The 24,725-nt window shown below is 46.7% G+C and overlaps 2 protein-coding genes across 3 annotated transcripts in view; one reads left to right on the forward strand and one right to left on the reverse strand.

Moving 5' to 3' along the window:
- LOC135917388 (uncharacterized) overlaps window positions 1–24,725 on the forward strand; it is a 153,729-nt gene that overhangs the window by 56,912 nt on the left and 72,092 nt on the right. The window lies entirely within an intron of this gene.
- Window positions 14,828–21,599, reverse strand: LOC135917368 (endothelin-converting enzyme 1-like). Its single transcript, XM_065450951.1, has 3 exons — window positions 20,690–21,599; window positions 16,451–18,177; window positions 14,828–15,794 (listed from the first exon to the last, which is right to left on the reverse strand). Exons 1-3 carry the CDS (start codon window positions 21,536–21,538, stop codon window positions 15,401–15,403), a joined length of 2,970 nt encoding a protein of 989 aa, XP_065307023.1. The 5' UTR covers window positions 21,539–21,599; the 3' UTR covers window positions 14,828–15,400.

Below are 24,725 nucleotides of genomic sequence, written 5' to 3' on the forward strand. Positions count from 1 at the left end.
AGGGAAGTATAATGTTTAATGAATAAACGAGTCATTATGTGGCGTCAGTTCAACAGCAAGTCATACCCATAGTCAAGCAATATAAATAGCTCAGCGTTATTCGGCAGGCCCGTGTTTACTTGGTAGGTCAAAGCACATCAGCCATCAATCGAGTAACTGGAAAAACTGTGTTACAGTGGCCAGTGATAGAGTGAATCAGAATATCGCTCACTCTCGCACTGAAGCTCTGCGAAATACACAAGTGGCAGTAACTTGCAGGGAGCGCTTCACTCTACGAAAGAGCAACAGAAAAACTAGGCCAAGAGAATAATTAGCACAGAGCACTGTCCACGCCTATTCCTTTGCTTTATGGACGCTTTCACCGCAAAGCTTTTTAGGTACACAGTCCTCTCAGGTACACAGTCCTCTCAAAGCTTTAGCTATCAAGCAGCAATGCATGCTTAATTAGTTAATTTGCGCCAAATGAGAAGATGTCATCAGCGATTTATATTGTAAAGCAACAATGCAGCAGCAGCTATCTTTTACAAAAAAGACAGAAACGACGAAGAAGGGTAAAGGAGGGGGCAACATTGTAAATCCAGAATAATTACAGCCACATAACGTTTATATAACTTAAGCATTCACAAAATGCGGCAGCGTTCCATCTCGCGACTTGCCTACAGAAAATGAGAGCTATGGTCGGGTGGCACCCGTCTTGTCTAAAGTTAATTTATTAAAATCTTCACACTGAACTTAGGGCGCTAAGAAGCCCCTTACAACGAGCGCATTAAATATATTTATTTTTAAATGCTCAGAGAGAAAGCGAGCCCGCGATCTTTAACGTCACTCCAGACACGAAACAAAACAGTGCGCATGTAGTACATGTGGGGCTCGCGACGACATCGCTTTCGGTGTTGCGCAGGAAACTGTATGTGTACAGGGCGCATGAAGGTGTGTGGTTCGATGCGACGTGAACGCAGTATCGCAGTCATTGGTAACTGCTCGACTGTCACTCAAAGAAGTTGCACTTCATCTTAGGGTTCATCTGGGACTCGGACGGGCAATCAAATGCCCGGGCGAAGGCCTCCGAACCGCGCACCGCCTTGTTGCAGTCTACTTTATGCGGACCCATGGCATTGGGCCGCCTGCAAGTCATGTAGCATAAGGTCATGAAGAACACTTGGTCTCCCGAAAAGCCCCCAACGATTCCCTGAAGAACTTTGTCTCCCCTGTCGTTGACTGCGCGGCGATACGCACGCCGCGTAGGCAACCTCGAGAGCGGGGATGTCGGGAAAGATGCTGGCCCTCGTGCCGGTTATGCTCTGGGCGTTGTCTCCGCCTTTGGCGGAGTGCCCGTCCGGCGCCTCTAGGCAGCCGTCTCTGTCCTCGAAGGCCTTCATGGAAGAGCTGCAGAGAATTGAAGACACTGAAACGCTACATCACCGCAGAAAAAAAATACTTTGGCGTTAACGGAATGTGTTGCAGTGATTATATGACGTTCTGATACTCAGAAGGAGATCGCGTATTTCATTATAGGGTACGGCGGCGGCATTTCGACGTTGGCGAAATGCAAAAACGCTCTTGCATATCTATATCCGGTGAATTTTTCTTTATATCAAGCAGATCTTTTTTTAATTCACCTGGAGGAGAAAGCAAAATTGCAGTGATAGAGCTGCATTACTGAAAGAAGTTGCTCTTACTTACAGGAGAAATCGCAATGCGTAATCGACTAATGAACAAACATTTAGTAATTGGGTTTCTAGCTAAACACTTACGTTTTACGGCACTTGCTGAAATTTACGAACTGTAGCCGGTTAATTGGCAAGGCGGCGCTTGCTGAAAGGCCTTCATCGATTGCCACAAGGTCAGTTGAAACGTTACCAGCGACGAGGAAGCGCCAGGGCTTTCTTTATGTCATCGGCAGCGCTACGCCAGCTGCATGCATTTTCGTCGTCATCCGACGGGAGCCGACTTTCTTCACCCAACGCACGCTTGAGGGCCGCACGGTACCACTGCGGAAGCGCTCCGTCACGAGCCTTTCTTCGTAGTTCGCGGGCCTTCTTTGCAATCCGCAAAGAAGGGCTTCGTGAGACGTATCGTGCAGGAAACAACTAGATCGGTGGTTTCTGAAGGCCCTCTGCAAATCTGCGTATCATACGTGGGGTCCTCAGCCAATAATTAAAATGTTGGGCTGTCGAACTTAATTAAATTAGTGAGTTACGGGGAAAAAAAAAGATTACATGATTTGCAACAGGCTGTTGCGAATAGTATGCGTTCGCTTCAATTCGCTTCCGAGGCGCCTTTAATTTTGAGTTCTTGGCACGAGTTATATGGGACACCCTGCATATGCAAGGCATGTCCACTTAAAGCGAATTCTGAGGATGGCACAGGTTCCGAGTTATGCGCCGTCCAACTTGCAGTAAGAATTCACTGTTGCTACTCCCTCCTTTTTCAAGGAAATGCTGTACGCTTTATGCATTGAAGCACAAAAGTAAGTGGAACGTCAATGCCTTTCGTTGGACACCCCGAAAATTAATATCTAGAAACTGCCTCAGTCTTGACAATTCGTTAAAGTGCACACGCCTTGCGAACACACCGGCTACAATATGTTCCGAGAATTATAAATAAAAGTAAATTCTTATAATTATGTTACTTGTTCAGTTACATGTGTTTTTTTCCCGTCGAAGTACTTAAAGCGTCATCGAGTAGTTCAGATTAAGGGTTCAAATTGTTCTGTCTGCGTTTCTGAAATTTAAAAAAAATTTAGTGCGGCTAAAGTAAACTCCCTTATATTTACGCGCCCATTAAAGAACCGCAGGAGGTCAAGATCGATCGCAAGCGCTCCACAACGGCGTCTCTCATAGTCCGAGTGTTGCCTTGGGGTGTTTAACGAAATGAGTGAATCAACGCACCAATCCTTAAACATACAAGGTGTTGTTTAGGCCTAACGCGAATAAAGAAAGGGAATACCAGAATAACAATTTTCGCATGAATAACGGGAAGCTTACCTAGACAAACACTCGCCGAATGTGCCGTTCGGGTGCCACCACAATCCCTGTCTGTCCACGGACGCGACCAGCTTGAGTCCTCCGTTGAACATAGCCTCGATCCCTTCAGGGTAGTACAGTGACGGAGTAATGGCAGCAACGGCCACCTTGACGTCGCCGCTTGAGGCGTCATAGAGCACGTATGGCAGCGCGTAGTTTACCGCGTAGCTGAAGACGTCGATGTCAGCGTACGGGTCATGGGTTCTAGCAGCGCAGCGGATCGACTTGACCCAGTACTCGGCAAACGAAAGTTTGGTGCGGGGAAAATCGCTGTACATGAGCTCGAGCTCGTCGTTTTCGAGGAAACGCTCGGGGGCCACAGCTTTAGTAGCGTTGAACGCAGCTTCTCGACCGCGAGCTGCCGGCTCTCGACGTCCAGCCAGAAATCTGGCAGCCAGAATCGGGTTCCAGAAGTCTGTTACCACGGCCCATGATGCATAGAGCGTGGTTCTCGATACCCAGCAAACTCCACCACTTTGCAGTGAAGCGACACAGGTGCTAACGCTCCAGCTCACAAGAGAGATGACAATGAAGGGATAATGGCTCAGAGCGACGCAAGCGCAAATAACCACGAAGGACGACGGTGAAAAATGATTAGAATACTACATTTAATAGGTTTCTATTGCTTTAAACATACAATGTAAACATATTACATACCGGTCCTACCTGTATGTATTACATTTAGTAAACAATAATGTTGATACGCATTACGTAATCAACGCGGATGACACTACGTTATTCTTTTCATCTAACCGTCCTGCCGAATTGATTATAAGAGCTAATGCAGTTTTGAATAAACTATACGCATGCTCATTTGACAACGCTTTGACTATCAATTCGCAATAAACTAAGGCGGTGTTATTTCGCGCTAAGAACACGCAAATAACTCTAAAAGAAGATTTGCTAATGAACAATTCTAAAATTGAACTTGTACACTCGGTAAAATTGCTAGGTGTATTTTTTGATCATACTATGACGTGGCAGACCCATATAAATTTTCTTGCTAGTAAGCTTTCACAAATCACTAGAATATTTTATTCCTTGAACTATCTTCCCCACTCTATTAAGTGCTTGTTATAGAATTCACTTTTTCCCAGCCATTTAAATTATTGTTGTTCTGTCTGGGCTACCACTTCTGACACAAATATCAACAGGCTGTACATACAGCAAAAGAAGGGTCTTCGCGCTATTTGCAATAAACCATACGATTTCCCTTCAGCTTAGTTATTTCATAAACTTAACACACCGAAAGTACAGGCCCTTTTAAAGTATCGTTTAGTGCTTGCGTATAAAAAAGAACAGAAAAAGAACAAACTACATTACTTTTATGGCTAACTTAATAAAACTACACGAAACTCCATACAGCACAAGAAAGCCAGAATACTGGCACGTAACAAAATCGCGCACAAACTATGGATCACAAATGCTATGCTCCAGGCTACCTCGGTTAATAAACGATCTTATTGTTAATAAAATTGATATTGCAACTTGTTCTCCTCCTGATATTCTTGATTGTTTCTCTCATATGTGAGTTGTACAATGCCTACGTGTTTTTGAAGTTCAGTGAGATTTTGTGTTTTTGCTTGCTAGCTTGCTCACATCTTGCTTTTGTTGTATTTTCTTCCTCGCCTGATTTGCGATGCGTATGCATGATATGTTGTAGTGCTTGAATATGTAAGTACTTGGGAAACTGTATTTCCGCTCTGCTGCTCCCTTATATTTTTGTATAAGGGTATTTGGGGCTGGTCAAGCTGCTAGGAGCAGCTTTTTTCCCCACTTAATCCCCGCAAAGCTGTATTCAGTTTTGGTGGAAATAAAGCATACATACATAAATACAATTATACTGTAATGCATGTATTACATGTAATACATGCTTGTAATATATATGTAATACAGGTATGACCTGTATTACATACAGGTCATACCGTTGTCGGCGGCCTGCCTGACTGGCCTAGTTTCCTGTGGTGAAGTGACACCAATGGCTGCTGTCTCCTTGCTCACCCCAAAAAGAGTGGGACCTTCTCCATAAATTGCTTTTTGCAGCATCAAAGGACACACGGACCATTGGGAGAAATAGGCCTCTTCACTAATCGCCTACTCAGAGCAATCAGGCAAGACGACGTGGTCCGATTGGGGCCAGAGTTTAAGCGACCAGACATGGTCTCAAAAAGACGTAGTGAATAAATCATTCAAAACTAAATCGATCAAAACTAACATGGCTGATGGACAGAGTGGAGCGTGAACCGATCGCCAGACGTACACGCGCTCGTCTCCACCTGTTTCGGGATCCCTCAGTCGGCTGCGAGTCTAAGAATCCCTTGAATGTTGCGCACTCATAGTGACTGTCAGATAGGACTGCTTCGGCAGGCTGAGAGCCCTTGCTCGAGATGCCATCGTGGTCATTCCCGCGCGATGGCTCCATTTGCCGCGCCGCTCATCCTCGTGTTTCCACGTCTCAGACACCCCTCTCGGCCCGGCTTCCTCGCATCGATAGAGCCAATAGACACAAAAAGAAAATAAAAGCACACCAGGTGTACTTGCTTCACGACAAAAGCTTGATTACTACAGAATGACAAAGAAGGAATGGCGTCGATGGTTCGAAGAAGGCGATTCGACAACGACGGCATGGTGACAGTAAAATAAAGTTACTGAAAGGATAAAGATGATAAAACGCTGCGCGGCGATGACTGTATGACGGCGATGGCTAATAAGGACGACATGACCAGAGTGGGTTGTCAAAGTTAGAATGACCATGGTGGAACGACCGCGAGGACTGTATGACAACGGCGCACAGCCGACAATGACATGAGAAAGGTGTAAATACAATGGGACGACGACGGGCGTATGTTGATAATGGCGCGACAACGAACTCTATGAAACGTGTATCACGACGGTCTGATAACGGACGCGCGATAGTGACTAGCTGACAACGGATGCATGAGCAACTTTCTGAAGATGACTACGTGGCAATGGCGGCGTAATCATGATTGAATGACGACAGCATGATTACAATGGAATGACAGAGAAAGATTGATGTCAGCGGAACGATGGACGCGTTATGACGAGGACGGCATGATGACAAAGATGACAAAGCTTAGTAGAACTTTACTGAAGTGATAACGATGACAAAACGACCATGTGACGAGGACGACGTGATGACAATAGTTGGTAGAACTTTACTTAAGTAATTACGATGACAAAACGACCGCGTGACGAGGACGGTGTGATGACAACAGTTGGTAGAACTTTACTGAAGAGATTACGATGGCAAAACGACCATGTGACGTGGACGGCATGATTACAATAGTTGGTAGAACTTTACTGAAGTGATAACGATGACAAAATGACCGCGTGACGAGGACGACGTGATGACAATAGTTGGTAGAACTTTACTGAAGAGATTACGATGGTAAAACGACCATGTGACGTGGACGACGTGATGACAATAGTTGGTAGAACTTTACTTAAGTAATAACGATGACAAAACGACCGCGTGACGAGGACGGCGTGATGACAATAGTTGGTAGAACTTTACTGAAGAGATTACGATGGCAAAACGACCATGTGACGTGGACGGCATGATTACAATAGTTGGTAGAACTTTACTGAAGTGATAACGATGACAAAATGACCGCGTGACGAGGACGACGTGATGACAATAGTTGGTAGAACTTTACTGAAGAGATTACGATGGCAAAACGACCATGTGACGTGGACGACGTGATGACAATAGTTGGTAGAACTTTACTTAAGTAATTACGGTGACAAAACGACCGCGTGACGAGGACGACGTGATGACAATAGTTGGTAGAACTTTACTGAAGAGATTACGATGTCAAAACGACCATGTGACGTGGACGACGTGATGACAATAGTTGGTAGAACTTTACTGAAGTGATAACGATGACAAAGCGACCGCGTGACGAGGACGGCGTGATGACAATAGTTGGTAGAACTTTACTGAAGAGATTACGATGGCAAAACGACCATGTGACGTGGACGACGTGATGACAATAGTTGGTAGAACTTTACTTAAGTAATAACGATGACAAAACGACCGCGTGACGAGGACGGTGTGATGACAACAGTTGGTAGAACTTTACTGAAGAGATTACGATGGCAAAACGACCATGTGACGTGGACGGCATGATTACAATAGTTGGTAGAACTTTACTGAAGTGATAACGATGACAAAATGACCGCGTGACGAGGACAACGTGATGACAATAGTTGGTAGAACTTTACTGAAGAGATTACGATGGCAAAACGACCATGTGACGTGGACGACGTGATGACAATAGTTGGAAGAACTTTACTTAAGTAATTACGATGACAAAACGACCGCGTGACGAGGACGGCGTGATGACAATAGTTGGTAGAACTTTACTGAAGAGATTACGATGTCAAAACGACCATGTGACGTGGACGACGTGATGACAATAGTTGGTAGAACTTTACTGAAGTGATAACGATGACAAAGCGACCGCGTGACGAGGACGGCGTGATGACAATAGTTGGTAGAACTTTACTGAAGAGATTACGATGGCAAAACGACCATGTGACGTGGACGACGTGATGACAATAGTTGGTAGAACTTTACTTAAGTAATTACGATGGCAAAACGACCGCGTGACGAGGACGGCGTGATGACAATAGTTGGTAGAACTTTACTGAAGTGATAACGATGACAAAACGACCATGTGACGTGGACGACGTGATGACAATAGTTGGTAGAACTTTACTTAAGTAATTACGATGACAAAACGACCGCGTGACGAGGACGGCGTGATGACAATAGTTGGTAGAACTTTACTGAAGAGATTACGATGGCAAAACGACCATGTGACGTGGACGCCATGATTACAATGGTTGGTAGAACTTTACTGAAGTGATAACGATGACAAAATGACCGCGTGACGAGGACGACGTGATGACAATAGTTGGTAGAAGTTTACTTAAGTAATTACGATGACAAAACGACCGCGTGTCGAGGACGGCGTGATGACAATAGTTGGTAGAACTTTACTGAAGAGATTACGATGGCAAAACGACCATGTGACGTGGACGGCATGATTACAATAGTTGGTAGAACTTTACTGAAGTGATAACGATGACAAAATGACCGCGTGACGAGGAAGATGTGATGACAATAGTTGGTAGAACTTTACTGAAGAGATTACGATGGCAAAACGACCATGTGACGTGGATGACGTGATGACAATAGTTGGTAGAACTTTACTTAAGTAATTACGATGACAAAACGACCGCGTGACGATGACGACGTGATGACAATAGTTGGTAGAACTTTACTGAAGAGATTACGATGTCAAAACGACCATGTGACGTGGACGACGTGATGACAATAGTTGGTAGAACTTTACTGAAGTGATAACGATGACAAAGCGACCGCGTGACGAGGACGGCGTGATGACAATAGTTGGTAGAACTTTGCTGAAGAGATTACGATGGCAAAACGACCATGTGACGTGGACGACGTGATGACAATAGTTGGTAGAACTTTACTTAAGTAATAACGATGACAAAACGACCGCGTGACGAGGACGGTGTGATGACAACAGTTGGTAGAACTTTACTGAAGAGATTACGATGGCAAAACGACCATGTGACGTGGACGGCATGATTACAATAGTTGGTAGAACTTTACTGAAGTGATAACGATGACAAAATGACCGCGTGACGAGGACGACGTGATGACAATAGTTGGTAGAACTTTACTGAAGAGATTACGATGGCAAAACGACCATGTGACGTGGACGACGTGATGACAATAGTTGGTAGAACTTTACTTAAGTAATTACGATGACAAAACGACCGCGTGACGAGGACGGCGTGATGACAATAGTTGGTAGAACTTTACTGAAGAGATTACGATGTCAAAACGACCATGTGACGTGGACGACGTGATGACAATAGTTGGTAGAACTTTACTGAAGTGATAACGATGACAAAGCGACCGCGTGACGAGGACGGCGTGATGACAATAGTTGGTAGAACTTTACTTAAGTAATTACGATGGCAAAACGACCGCGTGACGAGGACGGCGTGATGACAATAGTTGGTAGAACTTTACTGAAGTGATAACGATGACAAAACGACCATGTGACGTGGACGACGTGATGACAATAGTTGGTAGAACTTTACTTAAGTAATTACGATGACAAAACGACCGCGTGACGAGGACGGCGTGATGACAATAGTTGGTAGAACTTTACTTAAGTGATTACGATGACAAAACGACCATGTGACGAGGACGACGTGATGACAATAGTTGGTAGAAGTTTACTGAAGAGATTACGATCACAAAACGACCGCATGATGACAATGGTTGGTAGAACTTTACTGAAGAGATTACGATGGCAAAACGACCATGTGACGTGGACGGCATGATGACAATAGTTGGTAGAACTTTACTTAAGTAATTACGATGACAAAACGACCGCGTGACGAGGACGGCGTGATGACAATAGTTGGTAGAACTTTACTGAAGAGATTACGATGTCAAAACGACCATGTGACGTGGACGACGTGATGACAATAGTTGGTAGAACTTTACTGAAGTGATAACGATGACAAAGCGACCGCGTGACGAGGACGACGTGATGACAATAGTTGGTAGAACTTTACTTAAGTAATTACGATGGCAAAACGACCGCGTGGCGAGGACGGCGTGATGACAATAGTTGGTAGAACTTTACTGAAGTGATAACGATGACAAAACGACCATGTGACGTGGACGACGTGATGACAATAGTTGGTAGAACTTTACTTAAGTAATTACGATGACAAAACGACCGCGTGACGAGGACGGCGTGAGGACAATAGTTGGTAGAACTTTACTGAAGAGATTACGATGGCAAAACGACCATGTGACGTGGACGCCATGATTACAATGGTTGGTAGAACTTTACTGAAGTGATAACGATGACAAAATGACCGCGTGACGAGGACGACGTGATGACAATAGTTGGTAGAAGTTTACTTAAGTAATTACGATGACAAAACGACCGCGTGACGAGGACGGCGTGATGACAATAGTTGGTAGAACTTTACTGAAGAGATTACGATGGCAAAACGACCATGTGACGTGGACGGCATGATTACAATAGTTGGTAGAACTTTACTGAAGTGATAACGATGACAAAATGACCGCGTGACGAGGACGACGTGATGACAATAGTTGGTAGAACTTTACTGAAGAGATTACGATGGCAAAACGACCATGTGACGTGGTCGACGTGATGACAATTGTTGGTAGAACTTTACTTAAGTAATTACGATGACAAAACGACCGCGTGACGAGGACGACGTGATGACAATAGTTGGTAGAACTTTACTGAAGAGATTACGATGTCAAAACGACCATGTGACCTGGACGACGTGATGACAATAGTTGGTAGAACTTTACTGAAGTGATAACGATGACAAAGCGACCGCGTGACGAGGACGGCGTGATGACAATAGTTGGTAGAACTTTACTGAAGAGATTACGATGGCAAAACGACCATGTGACGTGGACGACGTGATGACAATAGTTGGTAGAACTTTACTTAAGTAATAACGATGACAAAACGACCGCGTGACGAGGACGGTGTGATGACAACAGTTGGTAGAACTTTACTGAAGAGATTACGATGGCAAAACGACCATGTGACGTGGACGGCATGATTACAATAGTTGGTAGAACTTTACTGAAGTGATAACGATGACAAAATGACCGCGTGACGAGGACGACGTGATGACAATAGTTGGTAGAACTTTACTGAAGAGATTACGATGGCAAAACGACCATGTGACGTGGACGACGTGATGACAATAGTTGGTAGAACTTTACTTAAGTAATTACGATGACAAAACGACCGCGTGACGAGGACGGCGTGATGACAATAGTTGGTAGAACTTTACTGAAGAGATTACGATGTCAAAACGACCATGTGACGTGGACGACGTGATGACAATAGTTGGTAGAACTTTACTGAAGTGATAACGATGACAAAGCGACCGCGTGACGAGGACGGCGTGATGACAATAGTTGGTAGAACTTTACTGAAGTGATAACGATGACAAAACGACCATGTGACGTGGACGACGTGATGACAATAGTTGGTAGAACTTTACTTAAGTAATTACGATGACAAAACGACCGCGTGACGAGGACGGCGTGATGACAATAGTTGGTAGAACTTTACTGAAGAGATTACGATGTCAAAACGACCATGTGACGTGGACGACGTGATGACAATAGTTGGTAGAACTTTACTGAAGTGATAACGATGACAAAGCGACCGCGTGACGAGGACGGCGTGATGACAATAGTTGGTAGAACTTTACTGAAGTGATAACGATGACAAAACGACCATGTGACGTGGACGACGTGATGACAATAGTTGGTAGAACTTTACTTAAGTAATTACGATGACAAAACGACCGCGTGACGAGGACGGCGTGATGACAATAGTTGGTAGAACTTTACTGAAGAGATTACGATGGCAAAACGACCATGTGACGTGGACGCCATGATTACAATGGTTGGTAGAACTTTACTGAAGTGATAACGATGACAAAATGACCGCGTGACGAGGACGACGTGATGACAATAGTTGGTAGAAGTTTACTTAAGTAATTACGATGACAAAACGACCGCGTGACGAGGACGGCGTGATGACAATAGTTGGTAGAACTTTACTGAAGAGATTACGATGGCAAAACGACCATGTGACGTGGACGGCATGATTACAATGGTTGGTAGAACTTTACTGAAGTGATAACGATGACAAAACGACCATGTGACGAGGACCACGTGATGACAATAGTTGGTAGAACTTTACTTAAGTAATTACGATGACAAAATGACCGCGTGACGAGGACGACGTGATGACAACAGTTGGTAGAACTTTACTGAAGAGATTACGATGGCAAAAAGACCATGTGACGTGGACGCATGATTACAATAGTTGGTAGAACTTTACTGAAGTGATTACGATGACAAAACGACCGCGTGACGAGGACGGCGTGATGACAATAGTTGGTAGAACTGTACTGAAGGGATTACGATGACAAAACGACCGCATGACGAGGACGGCGTGATGACAATGGTCGGTAGAACTTTACTGAAGAGATTACGATGGCAAAACGACCGCATGACGAGGACGGCGTGATGACAATGGTCGGTAGAACTTTACTTAAGTGATTACGATGACAAAACGACCATGTGACGAGGACGACGTGATGACAATAGTTGGTAGAAGTTTACTGAAGAGATTACGATCACAAAACGACCGCATGATGACAATGGTTGGTAGAACTTTACTGAAGAGATTACGATGGCAAAACGACCATGTGACGTGGACGGCATGATGACAATAGTTGGTAGAACTTTACTGAAGTGATTACGATGACAAAACGACCGCGTGACGAGGACGGCGCAATGGTTGGTAGAACTTTACTTAAGCGATTACGATGGCAAAACGACCATGATGACAATAGTTGGTAGAACTTAAGTGATTACGATGACAAAACGACCGCGTGACGAGGACGGCATGATGACAATGGTTGGTAGAACTTTACTGAAGAGATTACGATGACAAAACGACCACGCGACGTGGACGGCGTGATGACAATAGTTTGTAGAACTTTACTGAAGAGATTACGATGACAAAACGACCACGCGACGTGGACGGCATGATGACAATAGTTGGTAGAACTTTACTGAAGAGATTACGATGTCAAAACGACCACGCGACGAGGACGGCATGATGACAATAGTTGGTAGAACTTTACTTAAGCGATTACGATGGCAAAACGACCATGATGACAATAGTTGGTAGAACTTAAGTGATTACGATGACAAAACGACCGCGTGACGAGGACGGCATGATGACAATGGTTGGTAGAACTTTACTGAAGAGATTACGATGACAAAACGACCACGCGACGTGGACGGCGTGATGACAATAGTTTGTAGAACTTTACTGAAGAGATTACGATGACAAAACGACCACGCGACGTGGACGGCATGATGACAATAGTTGGTAGAACTTTACTGAAGAGATTACGATGTCAAAACGACCACGCGACGAGGACGGCATGATGACAATAGTTGGTAGAACTTTACTTAAGTGATTACGATGGCAAAACGACCGCGTGACGAGGACGGCATGATGACAATGGTTGGTATTAGCTTACTGAAGTGATTACCATGCCAAAGCGACTGCATGGCGAGGAAGTCATGATGACAATGATGGATAGAAATTTACTGAAGTGATTACGATGGCAAAATGACCGCGTGACGATGACGGCATAACAATGGCAGGACGATGACTTCACGGCGATTACATGACGACTGCACCATGATGGGAGTTCGATGACTAAGCTACAATGGCAATGAAACGACCTTGACGGCATAACGGTGGTGGCGTGACAGCGAATACACGCGGACAGCTTGACGACGATAGCTTGGAAACGACGGCATGGCAGGGCTCGGCTGACAAAGTAGGAATGACTGCAATGTAACGACCTGGACGGCATCACAACCACGAGCACATACTTAGCGGCCAAAGTTGTTAGACAACTTGGGCCACTGGGTAGACATAGAAGGTGTGACGACGGCTGCATGACGAGAGTCAGATCACGAAGGTGGAATGACGATGATGGACCTATCACGACGTAGATAGATAGATATATAAATAGGCTGAAAACGACTGAAGTTAGCAAAGTAAGCTAGTCGCATTAATAAATTTAATAGGGCTCGCTGAACACTGCACTTTTCACATGGTTTGATTCCCTTTTCACTGTATTTACCATCAACGCCCTCATTAATCGGCATGAATGCATCAAATTGTGCTCAGCTTTGAAGTATGGCCTTCACTCGGGCATGAAATCCACTCCAATGTACCAACGCGATAGCTCGCCGTAGAAAGTATGACGACGACGGTGTGGCAAGAGTAGAACCACGAAGCTGGAATGACGACGATGGACTGACCACGATGGCATTAACCACCACCATTTACCTAGAGGATCAAACAGGTAGCCTATATGGGACACTGGGTCGACGTAAGAGGATAGATGGATATATAGATAGATGGATAGATAGACAGACAGACAGACAGACAGACAGACAGATAGATAGATAGATAGATAGATAGATAGATAGATAGATAGATAGATAGATAGATAGATAGATAGATAGATAGATAGATAGATAGATAGATAGATAGATAGATAGATATACTAATACGACTAAAGTACGCAAAGAAAGTGAATCACATTATTAAATACAATAACGTACAGTAACCGATTATGCTTTTTACGTGGTTTCACTGACTTTCCACTTTACTGGCCATCAACGCGGTCAGTAACTGTCGTGAATGTAAGTGGTCCTCAGCGTTAAAATTTAGTCATCACTCGTACGCGAACTACATCAAAGTGTAGCGCGCTAACAATCAATCAAGTTGGCACGACAGCAGAACGCTACGCTTTCTGTGGAGTCTGTTTTCGTTCGTCTTGAGAACCGCTAACGAGCACTGCGAAAACCGCAGCCGAACTGCAAGAGAATTTGCCAAAAACATGGTTTTATTACCTGAACTGTGTGTGTGGCCGTTACTAGCCAATTCATGCGCATTGTTTTGGCTCCTGAAGCAGTTCAAACCTGTCAAGTATTAGCTTGTTTGTAGCCATCTGTAAGTGCGCACCAGGTGCCGTTCAACCAATTGCAGAATATTCAATCTTGCAAGGCAAACGGGCACTGAAAATACACGTGCGACAGCCGCGAACTACCAAGAAAATTTGGATGAAATATATACATTTCCTTTTAATCGCAGCCAAGAAATAGATTCGACATGCTCTTCTAACACACGTTCGTGAATCCGGCTTTGCAAACAAAAACGCAAATAAAGTGCAAACAGCCCGCGAACGCGGTGGACGACGTCGATGTTTTTCGACGTCTGAGGCACCCAGCTGGGCATACTGTTGCTAACAAATGTAAAATATGAGTTTCAAATACAAAAGAGTCCGAGAGCTCAAAAACGCACAATAAGAAGAAAAAAAACGCCAATATCATTCCCAAGAGGCGCCCTGTTCTGCAAGCCTTCTGCGAAACGTCCCAATAAAACGCGTGGGTATTTGAGAGTACGTCGGACGCCAGAACAAGACACGTATGCCAAGTGCCAATCGCACTGCTGACGCCCTCGTGCACAGTGCGCCATAGCTTTGTAAAAGACGGCGAGCACATTTCAAGGCATTGCAACGTCCAGGTGGCAGCTATATTGTCTGGCACTGATGAACATATCGTGTACGTTCACACTTGTGGCGAGGTAAAAATCGCACGCGATAATTGGGTCCTTTACAGCACCTACTTATCAAGAGAAGAATGTGCACTTCTTCTTCGGATTCATCTTCGATCCGTACGGGCATTGAAAAGCCCGCGCGAAAGCCTCCGAATTGCTGACAGCCTTGTTGCAGTCGACCGTGTGCGGACCCATGGCTTCGGGAAGGCTGCACGTCATGTAGCACAAAGTCATGAAGAACACCTGATCGCCCGAGAGATTCCGGGGAATGCCCTGTGGACTGTCATCGTCGCTTTCGCTGATGGAACGCCTGTACGCTGCGTAGGCCACTTCGAGCGCTGGAACCTCGGGAAAGACGCTGGTCCTGGAGCCGGTTCGGGTCGGATAGGTGGGGGAGTCGACGACGGGCGCCTCCTGTGCAGTGGCCAGGCAGCCGTCCCGCTCTTCGAATGCTCGAGAAGCGGTGCTGTAAAGAAGAGTACTGTAATCTTCCATAGATGTACCAAAACGGAGGTGCGGTGTTAATAGAACAATATTGAGGACAAGTCATTTTACATTGCCACTGTGATTATTAAGAAAGTCTTTTCGCATCCATTTAGCGGAAGAACTCTGGTCGAAAACATCCAGTTTTGAATATTGTGGACGCAGCGACCCGCTTTCAGATCGCTTCTACAATATGAAGTTCGTAGTATTTGGGTGGCTCCACTCTGTAAAAATTTCCCAAGTGTTTCAAAATGCAGTCGCGCGCACTTGAGAGCGCATCGCGATATCAAAGTTCTTCAGTCATATATCAGTTCAGAAACTAGCTCTTCCATTTCAGTTATCAATACACGCGAACGTCTAGCTATCATTCCTGGCAAAAGGATCTCCTGACTCAATCAAGAAATTTCTTCGCACAATTACCTACAAAGGCTAGCTTAGTTCGAACAACCGCGTCATGACCTACGATGGTGGCGCATCACCACAAGCAAAGCCTTGAACCATTACTTGTCGAAGAAGCGAAAATAATGGGTGATTATGTCAATTATATTAGGACAGCCGTCTATCTGTGTTGTTGTGGAATAACCTGCCATGTAAAAGTGAAAATAATCACGGTCGCAAAACAAGGCTAATGAAGCTTACTTGGACAAAAAGGAGTCGCCGAATGAGCCATTTGGATGCCACCGCAGTCCCTGTCTGTCGATGGATGCGACGAGATTGACCGCCATGGAGAATCCAAGTCCTCCGTAGAACATAGCTTTGGTCCCGTCAGAGTAGTACAGGGGTGGAGTAATGGCACCCACAGCTACTTTCACTGCGCCACTTGCAGCATCGTATACCAGGTACGGCAGCGCGTAGTTGACCTTGTAGCTCAAGACGTCGATATTGGCACTCGCACGGTACATATCAGCGGCACGCCGACTCGATTGGATCCAATATTCTGCAAACGGCAAGTCGGCACTGGGAAAAGCCGCGTACATGCGATCGAGTGCCTCGTTCTCCAGGAAATGCTCTGGGGGCCACAGCTGCAGGCGTATCGAAGACAGCTTCATGGCGGCAAGCTCTCGGTTGTCGGCATCCAGCCAGTCTGTGGCGTTGACCAAATCACTGGCAGTTGTAACCAGGTTGTCGAAATTTGCAGAGATGACGGCGCGCTCCTGTCTTGAGAAGTGTGACACAGAGGTGAGAGAAATGACCAGGAGCCGGTAGGCGGTCTCGACAAAACGTTCGCAGAAGTATGGCCGGTAAAGTATGACGCCTTGGTCGTACCGGGTCTTCAGCAGCTGCAAATCCACTGCCGGTGCCAACAGCTGCACGCAAGACCACGCAATCAGGGACAGCAGCTTGGTGTCCGTGTACGAGGCCATCACGGCCGCCATGGTGCGGAAGAAGTTTTTGTCGGCTAAGAGAACCTCGTCGTTGAATTCCATCTCAGGCTGAAGCTCTAATTGCTTTAATGCCCGTAGCCACTGCTTCGAGTCCAAAGGCAGAGTGTAGAGTCCAATCTTGGCTATTGGCAGCAGTACTGGGTGGACTACAGGTGGACGCATGGCCAATAGGAGACTTCTAAAGACGTCCCCTTCCAATGCTATGGTTGTCTCTATGAGCGTCTGGTTTATCGTCGGGTCCTTGTCATAGCTGCCCTTGAGGATGTAGAAGAACGCAGCCCAGTACTTGGCATATGCGCCGGTATTTTTGATTGTTAGATGATGCTGGTAAATTAGCGGTATAAGTGGGCCCGGATCTAAAGTCAAACGCCAATTTGGTGTGGGTCCCAAGCGCAGTAGTCTTAATTGAAAGAAGAGTGAAACCTGCCACTTGAATGCTAGTGTTATCAGTACATCGAGGGCGGTAGTGTCACTTGACTCTGGCTCTTCCGGCCACGACAGTCTACACTCCTTTAGGAATTTCCAGAAGATATCCACGTTAGAGCCGTATAGCTTACTGTCGCCCATGCATGTTGCGTACATGACTAGCGGCTTCTGGCCAACCCGAATGATCTTGGCGCCTTCTCTAAGGACGTTTTCGAACAGCGGGAACCAAGATTTCCGTACGTCATCCATGGCTGAGTTAGAGTGTTCAAGGTAGCCCTCTGGTGGGGACCAAGCGGAACAGACATAAGCCCCGAAGTTTTGGCAAGGATCCAGGCTGCTGTTTAGTTTATCAGAAAGACGCCAGGCGTGAACGACGCAACCGTTTGTCTTGCAGTACGGTTTTGTCGGAGCAGTTTGTTGCTCTCGTATGAACAGGATGACGACGGCGGCTGTCACGGCTGTCACTATGAATATTAAGATGGCCGTGAGGAAGATATGCTGCTTTGTAACAGGTATCCCAGCTACTCTGGCCACTGTCCGTGAACCACGCTGCCCCTGCGAAATGAAGCACGAAAGAACTATCTCACGTATTCGTTATAACAAAATTACGTGCTGAGAAAAATTGCGGGTGCGTGTATGTTACCAGAAAGAAGCACATGCGCTTTTCAATTTATTATTATTATTTTTGCTTTCTTTCCGTGAATTTTCTGACACCTGCCATTCGGGCATGAACGAAAGCGGAGAAACACTGGGAATGAGCCAGGCCAGTGGTCTTGCTTTTCATTTTGTACATTTGCGTGCTTTTGCTGAGGAACCAAAGCATGTGTTATATTGTAAAATACGCTAAAGATGTTACGCAGGAAAAACAGGCCTATTCGTTGACAGTCGTAGCTATTTCTAGCTCGCTATTCGGCTCCCCTGTGACAGAATTGCGTGCACTATGGAGATGCGGATAGAGCTTGTCGTGCAAGGATCAATGGGCCGGAATTTCAGTGATTGCATGCGGCAGTGGTATTTTGTAAGCGATTTCTAGAACGAGCCAGCGAACGGTAGCCATAGCGCTCAGCCTCTTGTCGTATGCGAACAGCCAGCTCGACTCAGCCTTCGCGTCAGCAAGCCAGCAGTACCTATGTTCACGGTGACATAATAGAGACTGGGGCCGAGATTTAGGTGCAATAGCAGCAACGCTGTGGTTTCAGCCCTTATGGTTTGGCACGACGGGCTTGATTATGCATTTCCAATTTCGAGCACTTCCAGGTTGCGCGTCGCACGCGCTGTGGCGCTTTGCACATAAGTATCCTGGACCGCGATGTATTTTTGAGGCACCAGATTGAGGAAAAAAAAAACAGATTTCGTTACTGTGGGCCCCGCTCCCCTCCAACTGAAAGGATCAAGGGGGTATTCTAGCCCTCGCGATTATGACACCGGCCGCTGAAGTTACAAAGTGTGGAGCGAAGTTCGAATAATGTAAGGCTTTCTCGCGGTTTCCATGCTCGGAAAATATTTTCGGTCGTCCTTCCGTACATACGTGCCTCAAAGGGAAAACATCGACTGATCCCGCGCACAGTGGCAATCGATGTAATCTATGCGGTTTATTTATTTATTTATTTATTTATTCATTCATTCATTCATTTCATTACTTTCAGGGCCCGTGAGCATTACAGGGCATTGCTTTGACTGACGATAATTATCGGTGATGTCGGTGGCGAGTGTGTAAGTTCTTCAGTGTTTAGTCCAATGCCCGAGTGGTGAGCTGATGTTACACATTACCCTGCGTGCGCCACTGCTGTTTGCGTAGTCGACAGAATACACAGGGAGACGTGTTTCCTTGAGGCGGTGTGGCGCGTCATTGTATGGCACATGGCACATGGCACATCGCATAGTGGCAGGAGTGTTGAACTCTAATGGGATTATAGAGCTGCACTTAATTCAATTAATATAACTGCATAAATACATTGCATGCATACATTCGCGGTGTGCACCACGTTTCGCTGCGTAGCGAAGACGCTCCTAATACGCGCGACCCTTGTTTCTTTCCGGGGTGTCCTCGAAGCTGAGTGCATGCTTTGGAGCCATTTTGCTGGCGCGTGTTTACGTACTCCTTCTGCATTCTTGGCGAGTGTGCTGTTGAGGCGCTTCAGACGCCAGCTCCGAGCGGTCTCTTCAGGCTATGGGCGATTCTAATGTTTACACTATAAGAGCGCATCACGCGACCTCCACAGCCCAGCACCTGCATTTTCGTCGCACAGGAAAGCAAGCACAACACGTCACATACGCACAAACTGTTGAACGCTGCCGAGGCGCTGCTGGTTGTGATTCGCGGAGGCGAGCGCCATCTGGTGGTCTGGCAAGACACCCAGCGGCACGCACGGCGAGACCACCACAGCAACGCCCGGAAAGTCGCGAGATGAGGCAAAGAAAGCTTCGCTCTAAAAAAAATATGAGCGTGATGGCGAGATAAGGCATCGGGTGCTGTAGGGAGCTGTAGCAGTACCGACATACATCGCTTCACCTCCGCTGAGGGTCGGCCCGGCATTGCCCTATCGTCGGTTAATTTTTCTATACGCAGTCGCGATAGTGGAGAAAGTAGCCCTTAACAGCTTCGCTGTAAAAGTTAATTAATTCACGTCCCCAGAGGTTGCAGCAAACGTCGTCTGTTGGCTTTTTTTTTCGCCATTTTGCTTCCCACATCTTTTAAGTTGTCTGAAAGCCTAACCCCCTAATCTAGCAACGGCGGTAAGTACCTTTACAAAGGCTGTCACCACCCTAAATCAGAGCTTGCATGTAGGTTCCCTAGGTATGCGCGGAGGCTAGTGCCATCTGGTAGCGTTGCGAGAAACCCAGCGGCATGCGCGGCAAGACGATCTCAGCAGCACCGCCCGGAAAGTCGTAGGAAGAGGAAAAGAAAGCTTCGCTTTAAAAAATGCATCTCCGGATTCCCAACTCAGTGATTTCCATGATATCTCCAAAATTTCAGCGACTATATGTGACACCTTTTTAATTTCCAGATATCGCACACTAACAGCTGAGCCTGCGAGCTGCGGCGGAAAAGAAACAGCTCACTCACGTGTTCCGAGTCCCAGATCGAAGACTTGCTTCCCCGCCGCCTGGACGGCTGTTCTACAGAGAGTTCTCTGCTCAACGTCTTGAGACCCTCAATAAAGGACGAGAACGAGGGTTCGCGCTGGGACTCCATGTCTTGCCTCGATGGCTTTCCCGAGTGTCCGCGTCTCGACGCCGGGTGCATGGGCATCGCCAGAGTAACAGTAGAGCGGGAGCGTGTCCTAGCCTTTACCGTACCAGGCGGCAAATTTGCACGGCATGCTTCGGCCGTCAGGCTTTTCTCGGCTGTTTCCTTGTCCGATGTGGAAGATGTCGCATGGGGTGTGTTAGTCCGAGCGCACGCAGCAGACTCTAGTGCCTGCGTCGGCTGCGAGGTGTTGCATTCTCCTGCAGGAGGCTGGCCATGGCCTTCGGCGACTGCTCCAGCTTTTGTTGGAGGCCCATCGGTGGTTCCTAGCTCTACAGAAAAAGATGCTTCACTCGTAGAAGCGATGACCCGTTTGCGCGTGCTATGTTCGGTGCTACCGTCCTGTTCCTGTGGTGCGGTGATGTCGGGTGTACTAGGCTGGAGGCCGCCGTAAAACGACTGTCTTTGCTTACGTTTTCGTTCGTTGGCGGGAATTTCGACGACCGAGCCGGCGGCGGTGGTCGCGCCTCTCTGTAGAGCTGAATCCGACGGGACGTCCGCGGTAGCACTTTGATTGGAATAGCTCAGACGCTGGCGCGTCCCATCAAGCTCGCCAGAGGAAGAGGAGCTCCGAGAAAATTCGCGTCCACTGGAGCTCGTGGAGTTTCTTCGAGGGCGACGCCGCCTCTTGCTCTTATCGTCTTGATGCTGAGAGCTGGGAAGCATGTCTAATTTGCTTTCTGTGGTCGCAAATCGCAGAGCCCAGGATATGCAATAGGAAATGCCGTCACCCTTCTTCTTCTTCTTGTATAGCTCGAAACACGACCGTGACATTCGCATAGGACCAATGGGGCCAGATCTCGCAGGCGACGCTAGCGCTGCCTGGATTCTAATGGCAATTCCAGTGATACCAGAAAAATGTTCAGTCACAATACGAAATTACGGTTTCAATATTATTCACTTATAATCTAAATTTAGAATGTTGCGCTGCTCGCTTGCTTTGGATATACATATTCATATATATATCCTAATATATATAGATAGCCTAATGCTAAGTCGCAAATAAGAATTAATATATATATATATATATATATATATATATATATATATATATATATATATATATATATATATATATATATATATACATAGATATATATATATATTCTTATTTGTGACTTAGCATTAGGTTGCACATTTACTTTTGAAGGTTGGTACTGCTGCATAGGCCGAGGGCAATCACAACACTAATCACACCAACTTGCTGCAAATAAAAAGCTTTATTATAAGAGAATCGTTGTTTACATGATCAAAAAAAAAACATCTGAATAGTGTTTCAGCAGATATGCTGGTACACACCATGCCTAGTTGTTTATGTCTAAAACGTACAATATGTGCAAAACCTACGCAACAACGACGCACAGTCTCGCCACAGGTTTCTGGTGAGCACAAGCTGTCCGCCGCTGAATGAAGAAATACATCCGATCCCACAGAGCCGTCGCAGGCTAGTATGTTGCTCGTTGCTCCACTTTTGTAACTGAAGATGTCACCCCACTTCGTTCACAATATCCAAGAAATTGCAGCTCGATTTGCGCATAAACACGTAGCCTTCACAAGGGCGAATTTTGTCGCGACTGTTCGTGCTGTGGTCCAGACTGCCTGCTCTCTCTCTCTTGCCGTTACCCACCGTTACCCATTCGGGAAGTTGTCACGATATAAACATTTTCAGCGTTTAAGCTGAATTTGCTTCAAATAGCTTTATATTTAAAAAAATAATGTTTTTCTGCACGTGCTGCTTTGAAGTGTCACAAATAATGTTTAATAATACAAATCTAATGTAATATCATATAATAATATAAAGGCTTAGCTGACGCTTCGATTACCGCTGCCGGCGGTGCGCTGTCGTCATCGTGATGGTGGAGCCACCCCAACGCTTAGACACGAAACGCGCCACATGCCACGGACTTGCTCGTAGCCTGAATGACGCATGAGTGAGTGAGTAAAGAAACTTTACGGCAGGTCCGTGGAGGACGCGAACTGGTCGCGCACCCAGCTCGTCCCACGTTGAGACCGGCAGGTCTAGCCCACCGGTCCGGTAGCGGGCACGCCGGAAAGCCAGGATTTGCTTTTCTAGAGCGGGGCTACGCAGAAGCGAGTCCCACTCCTCCTGGCTGAACATGGAGTATGTTGACCCGCACTACCAGAGCATGTGCGCTAGAGCATGTGCGCATGTGCGCTAGTCTACCCGCTGGAGGGGCAGGCGTCGTCGCGATACACGTCCGGGTAAGCCTCGTGGAGAACGGACAGACACGGATACGTTTGGTCTGCAGAAGTCCAAACGAAACGGCTTGCGCCCTATTCAACTTCGGGTGAGGGGGTGGAAAGACCCTTCTAGACATGTAGAAGAATTTAATAATCTCGTTGTGAGTAGTGGGAGCGTCCCTGTGGCCGTAGGGAGGAGGGGAGTGGTGCTTCTTGCAGAGGAAGGGCGGTCGGCGAGGTCACGCGCAGCATAATTAGCAGACTCATTGAGGTTCGGGGGAGCACCCTCGACCGACCCTACGTGAGCGAGAAACCAGTGGATTGAATGATGCGTGAGGTCATATCGACTCGAGCTGCTAAGAAGACGAGCAGCTTGCTTGGTGATGCAACCTTTCTGAAAAGCTCTAACTGCCGTTTTGCAATCGCTGTATATCTCGGACGCAGGGCCGTCTAGCAGGGCGAGGGCGATGGCGGCTTGCTCGGTGACTCCGGGGTCTGAAGTGCGAATGGAGGCGCAATTGGAAATCTTGCCGCTGGAGTCGACCACAACGATGGCAAATGATGCATGACATGGAAGGAAGGAAGGAAATCAACTTTATTCAAGTCCTGCAGGCCTCGAGAGCTTTGGGCTCTCATGGAGTGGGCGCCTCCCCCGACGGAACCGGGAGGTTGAGTTTCCTGGCGGCGTCATGGAACTGCTGGACGGCCCAGAGTTGCGGAGCAAGTTCTTAGCTCAGGAATTCGTTTTCAAACTTGCGCTTGTCCGGTTCGGAGTTTATGTGAGCTTGCAAGCACGGCCAGAGTAAATGATATACGTTAAGGGATGTATGCAATTGGCGCAATGAGACTTGTCGTAGAGCTCAGGCATGTAATGGTGAAGTCTGTTTTGCGTGGGGTATGTGTCTGTTTGTAGAATTCTGTGTGTAACCATTTAGCTCGAGTGAGCGTGCGGTGTGGTGTGCTATACTCTCTACGTTGTAAGTAGTAGTGTTTCGTGATTTCATTGTATGTAGTGGCGGCGTCCTTATTCTCCGAGTGATCGGGTGAAGCCGCGCGGTCTGTAAGCGCGCGCACAGCCTCGTGTGCCGCCTCGTTATGGTTGGAGTCGTCGCCTATCTTTGGTCCTGATTGTGCCGGGAACCAGTATAGGACGTGGTTCTTAATCTCTTTCTTTGAGACAATTCTGAGGGCCTGTGCGCAGACCGTGCCCTTTTGGAAAGCTCTGATAGCGGCTATAGAGTCGCTGTAGATATGGAAAAGATTGTCGTCGGTGAGCGCAACAGCGATCGCAACGTGTTCGGCCTGTTCAGGCTTCCTTGCAATTACCGTGGCTGCATATCTTGTGGATCCGCGGCCGTCCACAACCGACAGTGCGAAAGCTTTGCTTCCCGCGTATGGTGCCGCGTCCACATAAGCTGAGCTTTCACGGTTCACCAAGGCTTGGTTAAGAAAAAATTCTCCTCTCGCTTGTCGTCTGCTCCTGTTGTTTTCAGGGTGTAAGTTGCTGGGTATAGGTCGGACCATGATCTTGGCGCGGATGACCCTTGGCAGGTACGCAAAGTCTTTTTCTATGTCTCCTTGAGCAAAGCATAGCTTCGCTAGGATCGTGCGCCCCGGAGGCGTCGTCGAAAGCCTAGCAAGCTGGGCGCGC

Source organism: Dermacentor albipictus, chromosome 2, assembly GCF_038994185.2.
Source record: "Dermacentor albipictus isolate Rhodes 1998 colony chromosome 2, USDA_Dalb.pri_finalv2, whole genome shotgun sequence".
Lineage (NCBI taxonomy): Eukaryota > Metazoa > Arthropoda > Arachnida > Ixodida > Ixodidae > Dermacentor > Dermacentor albipictus.

What these genes read in the sequence shown, in the direction of transcription:
- LOC135917368 (XM_065450951.1), bottom strand. Translation starts at nt 21,538, where the DNA reads ATGCTTCCCAGCTCTCAGCATCAAGACGATAAGAGCAAGAGGCGGCGT. An exon ending in CGATCTGGGACTCGGAACAC is followed by an intron (nt 18,178 to 20,689) that starts GTGAGTGAGCTG and finishes TTCATTTCGCAG; the next exon opens with GGGCAGCGTGGTTCACGGAC. An exon ending in GGCGACTCCTTTTTGTCCAA is followed by an intron (nt 15,795 to 16,450) that starts GTAAGCTTCATT and finishes TCTTCTTTACAG; the next exon opens with CACCGCTTCTCGAGCATTCG.